This window comes from Denticeps clupeoides, chromosome 3 (genome assembly GCF_900700375.1).
Source record: "Denticeps clupeoides chromosome 3, fDenClu1.1, whole genome shotgun sequence".
Taxonomy (NCBI): domain Eukaryota; kingdom Metazoa; phylum Chordata; class Actinopteri; order Clupeiformes; family Denticipitidae; genus Denticeps; species Denticeps clupeoides.
This window is the reverse complement of record NC_041709.1, coordinates 36,006,650-36,014,761: the sequence shown is the minus strand read 5'-3', so window position 1 is coordinate 36,014,761 and position 8,112 is coordinate 36,006,650. Positions and strand designations below refer to the sequence as shown.

Sequence of the window (8,112 nt, the reverse complement as noted above, 5' to 3'; positions counted from 1 at the left end):
ATATCTGGTTTTACAGTAAACTGCATGGTGGGAAATGTACAGATTTGATTGAATGAACTTTATCTTTATTATTTGTGGAATTTGGTTCAGACCGACAGCAGACGTCCACGCCTTTTAAAAATGGAACGACCATCTCCTTCACATTTAAACTCAAAGGCTGAGTTAATAACAGGGCTGTAAATGGAAGTTCTCCTTCTTACACCAACACACTACTAGCCAGATACACTCCTGCTACACGCCCTCGCAGATCTGCAAATTCCCTCTTCACGGGGTCTCCGGTCCCAATCCACTCTGTTCTCCTGTGTTGTCCCCGGCTGGTGGGACAACTTGTCCTTCTCCATTTGACTAGCCGAGACTACCACCACCTTTAAGAAGCATCTGAAAACCCACTTGTTCAAAAAGTATTTCAGACGAGTCCAACACACACACACACACACACACACTCACAAAATAAATAAAAAAAATAAAAATTTGTGTAGCACTTTCCCAGCATGTTCTATTCTGACAAGTTGGGCCTTATCAGGGCTCTTAGTTTTTAACTCAAAATCTATAGAAACACAGTGAGAATTGCTGCTGTCGTCCTCCTGTAAGTCGCTTTGGATAAAAGTGTCTGCCGAGTAAAGTAAATAATTTCAGAGACCTGAAACAGTCCGAGACGCAAATAAAACTGAAAATATTACATACAAATACTTTTATTTATTAAGGGAAAAAGAGGTTTTTTTTTTGAGGTTCTGTAGTTTCCTCTCGGTGAAGAAGCGGTGTGTGGGTGTGTGTGGGTGTGTGTGTGGGTGTGTGTGGGTGTGTGTGTGGGTGTGTGTGTGGGTGTGTGTGGGTGTGTGTGTGGGTGTGTGTGGGTGTGTTTAGAGCGAGCTGAGGTTCTGTAGTTTCCTCTCGGTGAAGAAGCGGTGTGTGGGAGTGTGTGGGAGTGTGTGGGAGTGTGTGTGTGGGAGTGTGTGTGTGGGTGTGTGTGGGAGTGTGTGGGTGTGTGTGGGGGTGTGTGGGTGTGTGTGGGTGTGTGTGGGGGTGTGTGGGTGTGTTTAGAGCGAGCTGAGGTTCTGTAGTTTCCTCTCGGTGAAGAAGCGGTGTGTGTGGGTGTGTGGGTGTGTGTGGGTGTGAGTCGGTGTGAGTGTGTGTGGGTGTATGTGTGGTGTGTATGTGTGTGTGTGTGTGTGTGTTTAGAGCGAGCTGAGGTTCTGTAGTTTCCTCTCGGTGAAGAAGCGGTGTGTGTGGGTGTGTGGGTGTGTGTGGGTGTGTGGGTGTGTGTGGGTGTGTGGGTGTGTGTGGGTGTGAGTCGGTGTGAGTGTGTGTGGGTGTGTGTTTAGAGCGAGCTGAGGTTCTGTAGTTTTCTCTCGGTGAAGAAGCGTGTGTGGGTGTGTGTGGGTGTGTGTGTGGGTGTGTGTGGGTGTGTGTGGGAGTGTGTGGGTGTGTTGTGGGTGGGTGTGTGTTTAGAGCGAGCTGAGGTTCTGTAGTTTTCTCTCGGTGAAGAAGCGGTGTGTGTGGGTGTTGGAGCCGCTGCTGTCGCCTCGGCTGAAGTAGGACAGCATGGACGTGTTGTTCTGACGCGCCGCAGCCTTGTCCCCGTCCTCCTCGTCATCGTCCCTGAACACACACACCAATCAGCAATTTCCTGGCTAAATAAGTGACGGACAGCCGCGTGAAAAAGCCGTGACCACGCCCACCAGTGAACAGGCACCGCCTTGCTCTCCAGCAGCGTCTGTGCGGTGCTCCAGCTGAAGCGCACGAACTGGGGGTATCCGAAGACGGGGTCCAGGTGACGCAGCAGCCAGCTCTTCGTTTTGGGGTCTAAGACGAGGACACAAGTCAGTGGGACATTCTAGAGGCCTGCGGTCCAGAAGCAGAAACTGACCGTTCGGGTATCCAGAGCCGTAGTCCGTGTCCACGTCTCCCAGGCGCTCCGTAAACTTCCAGGCCTTCACGGCGTGGTCCCTCGCCACCTGGCGGGACGAGAGACGTTCCAAGCAATCACCGCGAGCGCAGAGCTACAGCATCTAGATCAGAGTCCACAGCTGCGTACCTTGGCGCAGATGCTGGCGGCGCTGACGATGGGGAAGAGGGAGTCGGCTTTGGGGCGCACGGTGACCTCCACGCCAGGGAAGCGTTTGGAGAGGGTCTCCTGGTACTTCGCCGCGGGACCCACCGTGTCCACGAACACCTGCAGCAGCAAAACGCGCGCATGAGCGTCGCCGCCGAGCGTCACAAAGACGCACGCCGCTGCTTTCTGGTCACCTCCTTCAGCTGGACCCCAGAATCCAGGGCGTACTGAACCAGGCCGATGGCGGCGTCGTGAGACAGGGCGTTCAGGTTGTACTTCGTCCTGCGTGGGTGAGCAGAGGAGGAGCATGAAGCCAAGCCAGATGTTACCAGCAAAACAAGAACTAATTTTTTCCCCCCCAAACGGTGACAAACGTTTTTTTTTTCTTTTTTTTAACGGCGACAAACGTTTTTTTTTTCTTTTTTTTAACGGCGACAAACGTTTTTTTTTTTCTTTTTTTTAACGGCGACAAACGTGTTTTTATTTTTTTTCCCCCCCAAACAGTGACAAACGTTTTTTTTTTCTTTAAACGGCAAAAAAACTTTTTTTTTTTACGCGAAAAAATGTTTTTTTCTTTCTTTTTCCCTCCGAACAGAAACAAACCTTTTTTTTTTTTTGTTTTTTTTTTTTAAACGGCGACAAAGGTTTTTTTGTTTTTCCCCCAAACAGAGCGTCAGAGGCGACAAAGGTTTCTTTAACCCACCCCCCCCCCCCCCCCCCCCCCCCCCAAACAGCGACAAACTTTTTTTTCTTTTATTTTTTTTAAACGGTGAAAAAACTTTTTTTTTTCTTTTTTCCCCCCAAACAGCGGCAAACGTTTTTTTTTCTTTTTTTAACGGCGACAAACGTTTTTTTTTCTTTTTTTAACGGCGACAAACGTTTTTTTTCTTTTCCCCCCAAACAGCAACAAACCTTTTTTTTTTAACGCCGAAAAAACGTTATTTTCTTTTTCTTTTTCCCCCCCAAACAGCAACAAACCTTTTTTTTTCTTTTAACGGCGACAAAGGTTTTTGTCCCCCCCAAACAGAGCGACAGAGGTTTTTTTTTTTTTTTTTTTTTAACGGCGACAAACGTTTTTTTAACCCCCCCCCCCCCCCCAAACATTGACAAACTTTTTTTTTTCTTTTTTTTTTTTAAACGGCGAAAAAACGTCCCATCCCGTCCCCCAAACAGTGACAAACGTTTTTTTTTTTTTTTTCTTAACAGCGACAAACGTTTTTTTTCTTTTTTTTAACGCCGAAAAAACGTTTTTTTCTTTCTTTTTCCCCCCAAACAGAAACAAACCTTTTTTTTTAACGGCGACAAAGGTTTTGTTTTTTTTCCCCAAACAGAGCGAGAGGCGACAAAGGTTTCTTTAATCCCCCCCCCAAAAAGCGACAAACGTTTTTTTTTCTTTTCTTTAATGGCGAAAAAAAAAAATTTTTCCCCAAACAGCAACAAACCTTTTTTTTTTTTTTTAACGGTGACAAACACCCCCCCCCCCCAAACAGCAACAAACGTTTTTTTTCTTTTTTTTTTAACAGCGACAAATGTTTTTTTTTTCTTTTTTTTTAACGGCAACAAATGTGTTTTTTTCTTTTTTTTAACGGCAACAAATGTGTTTTTTTCTTTTTTTTAACAGCAACAAATGTGTTTTTATTTTTTTCCCCCCAAACAGTGACAACCGTTTTCTTCCCAAATGTTTTTTTTTCTTTTTTTTAACGGCAACAAATGTTTTTTTTTTTTTTTTTTAACGGCAACAAATGTGTTTTTATTTTTTTCCCCCCAAACAGTGACAAACGTTTTTTTTTTCTTTAAACGGCAAAAAAACTTTTTTTTCTCTTTTTTTTTTTACGCGAAAAAATGTTTTTTTCTTTCTTTTTCCCTCCGAACAGAAACAAACCTTTTTTTTTTTTTTTTTTTTTTTTTTTAAACGGCGACAAAGTTTTTTTTTGTTTTTCCCCCAAACAGAGCGTCAGAGGCGACAAAGGTTTCTTTAATTCCCCCCCAAACAGCGACAAACTTTTTTTTCTTTTTTTTTTTTTAAACGGTGAAAAAACTTTTTTTTTTCTTTTTTTTTTAACGGCGACAAACGTTTTTTACCCCCCCCAACCCCCCCCCCCCCCCCCCCCCCCCCCCCCCCCCCCCCCCCCCCCCCCCCCCCCCCCCCCCAAACATTGACAAACTTTTTTTTTTCTTTTTTTTTTAAACGGCGAAAAAACGTCCCATCCCGTCCCCCAAACAGTGACAAACGTTTTTTTTTTTTTCTTAACAGCGACAAACGTTTTTTTTCTTTTTTTTAACGCCGAAAAAACGTTTTTTTCTTTTTCCCCCCCAAACAGAAACAAACCTTTTTTTTTTAACGGCGACAAAGGTTTTGTTTTTTTTCCCCAAACAGAGCGAGAGGCGACAAAGGTTTCTTTAATCCCCCCCCAAAAGCGACAAACGTTTTTTTTTTCTTTTCTTTAATGGCGAAAAAAATTTTTTTTTCCCCAAACAGCAACAAACCTTTTTTTTTTTTTTTTTTTAACGGTGACAAACATTCCCCCCCCCAAACAGCAACAAACGTTTTTTTTTCTTTTTTAACCCCAAACAGCAACAAAAGTTTTTTTTTTAATCCTCTTTTTAACGCCGACAAACGTTTTTTAACCCCCCCCCCCCCCCCCCCCAAACAGCCACGTGCCGCAGTAAAACGTCTTTCCAAGGGGATGGTAGTAGCCCAGCGGGTAAAACACTCGCCTATGAACCAGAAGACCCAGGTTCAAACCCCACTTACTACCATCGTGTCCCTGAGCAGGACACTTAACCCTGAGTGTCTCCAGGGGGGGACTGTCCCTGTAACTACTGATTGTAAGTCGCTCTGGATAAGGGCGTCTGGTAAATTCTGTAAAATGTAAATGTATTCCCAACGTCTGTGAAGGTACAAGGAAGACTCTCATCTAGACTCTTCTCCGTCTTGGCCCCTCGGTGGTGGAATGAACTTCCAGCTCAGTCACTGAGCACCTTCACACGGCAGCTCAAGACCTTCCTCTTTAGAGAAGATTTAGATTAAATAGTAACTTTCTTGTTGTCGAACTTGTGTACAGAATCTACAACAGAGTGAATAAAAAGATTGTATTCATAGTTGGGGTCCTAGTAAACCGGAATTGACCACTTCACCATGGTAACATGGAAGCACGTTGTAAGTCATTCTGGATAAGGGTGTCTGCCACATGACTTAAACGTAAATGTAAATAATCAATTTCGTTCTGCACCGCATCTATGCGGAATTGTCTACGTCTGCGTCATGATGCATCGATTATGAGATTCGTTTAAACACCCGTACAGTCGAGTGCAGCTTTCTGGAGACCACGGTCTTGTCCACATACCTCTGCAGCATGCTGGTAGATATGGTGTTGGGAGAGAGGATCTGCAAGGCCCAACCCACAAAGTTCTTGGCTTCATCCAGCTTCAGGAACAGAGACTCCCTCTGATCCTCTCTCAGCGTCTTAGAGTCTGTGAAATAAAAAAAAATTATAATAATCACCAACAGCACCAGAAGCCAGAAGCCAAACCGCAGTCACGTCTACACAGAAACACAGAGACCTGCCACCTTCAGCTCCTTCAGCTGCTCTTTTCTGGAGACCGGGCAGAAACAAATTCCGTAGACCATGGGTCCTGTGAGAACAGCACCACAACGTAAGCGACGACGAAGACCTCAAGTATAGCTCAGAAGGAGAGTTAACGTTCCCTTTCATACCCAACACGGGACCCCTGCCCGCCTCATCGATGCCCAGACAGCAGTCCTCGGTCTTACAGGTCTCGGGGATGGGAGAGGTCAGGCGGCAGCTGACCGAATTATCAGCTTCAAACTGGCTCAGGTCCATGCTGCTCACCGCCCTGAACAGTAACTGAGCAAACACACAAGACATTTACATTTACAGCATTTACCAGACGCCCTTATCCAGAGCGACGTACTATCAGTAGTTACAGAAGTATTTACTGAAATATTTACTGAAAGCACCAGAATGCCAAAGATATGACATCTCACTTGGAACCACGACTAAATTGAGCCAAAAAATGGATCAATAGTTTAACTATATCATCCAAGAATGCCGATCTGCCAAGGTGCCACTGAGGTCCCCTTGATGAAGGTCCCGTCCCCACACACTGCTCCCCGGGCGCCTGTCATGGTGCCCACTGCTCACCAAGGGTGACGAGTTAAATACAGAGGACACATTTCGTTGTGCTGTGTGCTGCGCTACAGTGTTGCAATGACAATCACTTCACTTTTTTTTTTTTAAGTCAGACATGCACATATTGTATTTATAAGCATTTATAGAAAAAAAATTATATCCTAACAAAATAAGTGCAATTCTTTCATGTTATTCAAACTAGATCATGTGAGACTTTGTACAATGATAATATACACGGTGTACACAAAATGTAATTGAATAACAGAATACACTACAATACCCATAATGCCTCAGGTTGGACTTCCGGCTAAAACATCGGGCACTGAAGTGCGTGCTTTCATTTTCAAAAAATAAAGTGGCTTCACGGCTTCAGGATTTGCACCCCAGATCCATAAAAACTATAATTCTCTTAAATCGTACCTGACTTTAGTGCAAAGGCAGTAAGCACCAAACACAGTCACTTTAAACCCTAAATAAGACATATTATCGGAAAACAGAGGACACGAACAGAATGACGGAGCTTACCACAAACCTCGCTGTGTCCTCGAAGAGAAAGATAAAGATGAGGTAAAAATTCCAGAAACATGCGCGGAGTATCCACACAACACGCTGTACCGCAGCCGGGCAGATTTGGCGCGATTACAACGTCACGCCGCAGTGCTTTGTGGGAAATGTAGTTTTGGGACGTGTCCAGGCGCAGAGTTAGCATTTAAACGGTAACTAAAAAAAATCTTTGAAACACTGGAACAGAACAAAAAAATTACATTTAATTCATGAAGAATTCCCTGTGCTTTCCTAATAATTTTTTACTTAAAACTCTGTATAACTAAATACATTTTTGTCTGTCTGCATAGTACAACAACAAAATATATCCAACATATTTAACATGAAGAATGAATAATATTGTTTTATAATCATGTGTCGAATGGGGCGTGGCCATCCATGACAAGTGAAGTGATACATAGTGAAGTGATTGTCACATGTGATACACAGCAGCACAGCACACGGTGCACACAGTGAAATTTGTCCTCTGCATTTAACCCATCACCCTGAGTGAGCAGTGGGCAGCCATGACAGGCGCCCGGGGAGCAGTGTGTGGGGACGGTGCTTTTCTCAGTGGCACCTCAGTGGCATCTTGGCGGATCTGGCGAACCGGCAACCTTCTGATTACGTGGCCGCTTCCTTAACCGCTAGGCCACCACTGCCCCATGTTACTGGTTCACCTGTTGTCCTTCTTGGACCACTGCTGACCATGATCATCCCACAAGAACTGCTCTTTCGGAGATGCTATGGCCCAAATTTGCACTGTACACAAAACAAACTAAACCCATCTTAACACAGCAGCAACATCCTTTTCTCGACAAGCAGATTCTCCTCCAAATCAGCCAGGACTCCAATGGTCAGAGGTGGCCTAGCGATGAAGGAAAATGTTAACGCGTTGTTCTGATACGACTTTGCTTTTTTTTGGTTAAGCAATCTCTCAGTGTCTTCTCGTCATTTGCTGTTCGAGGAGCAGAAGAAGAAGAACCGCTGCATGTGCACCGTGTACCATGACAGTCACTTCACTTTCACTATAATCAGTCCCAGCTCGCAGCCACACTCATCACGAATGGGTCTCTCCGAAGCCACTGGTAGCAATAGCATGATGATCTATAATCCAATAAATGCTCAATTAACTACAAGAAAATCAACAAACACACTCATAATGGCTAATTAGTGTAAAGAGAAATCTTAGATTTATTAAAAATTTTACAATTACATTTACAGCATTTTCCAAACGCCCTTATCCAGAGCGACTTACAATCAGTAGTTACAGGGACAGTCCCCCCCTGGAGACACTCAGGGTTAAGTGTCTTGCTCAGGGACACGATGGTAGTAAGTGGGGTTTGAACCTGGGTCTTCTGG

At 44.4% G+C, this 8,112-nt stretch overlaps 1 protein-coding gene across 2 annotated transcripts; it reads right to left on the bottom strand.

The window, feature by feature from the left end:
• Positions 1 to 733: 733 nt before the first annotated feature.
• rnaseh2a (ribonuclease H2, subunit A) lies at positions 734 to 6,932 on the bottom strand. Of its 2 annotated transcripts, none has more exons than XM_028972375.1 (9): positions 6,740 to 6,932; positions 5,772 to 5,922; positions 5,618 to 5,689; positions 5,401 to 5,527; positions 2,248 to 2,335; positions 2,036 to 2,173; positions 1,868 to 1,955; positions 1,680 to 1,803; positions 734 to 1,599 (listed from the first exon to the last, which is right to left on the bottom strand). In XM_028972375.1, exons 1-9 carry the CDS (start codon positions 6,914 to 6,916, stop codon positions 1,446 to 1,448), a joined length of 1,119 nt encoding a protein of 372 aa, XP_028828208.1. In that variant the 5' UTR covers positions 6,917 to 6,932; the 3' UTR covers positions 734 to 1,445. The 2 variants fall into 2 exon arrangements, with proteins under 2 accessions (XP_028828208.1, XP_028828210.1); XM_028972377.1 differs by having other exon boundaries at positions 6,733 to 6,929.
• Between the last annotated feature and the right edge of the window lie 1,180 nt (positions 6,933 to 8,112).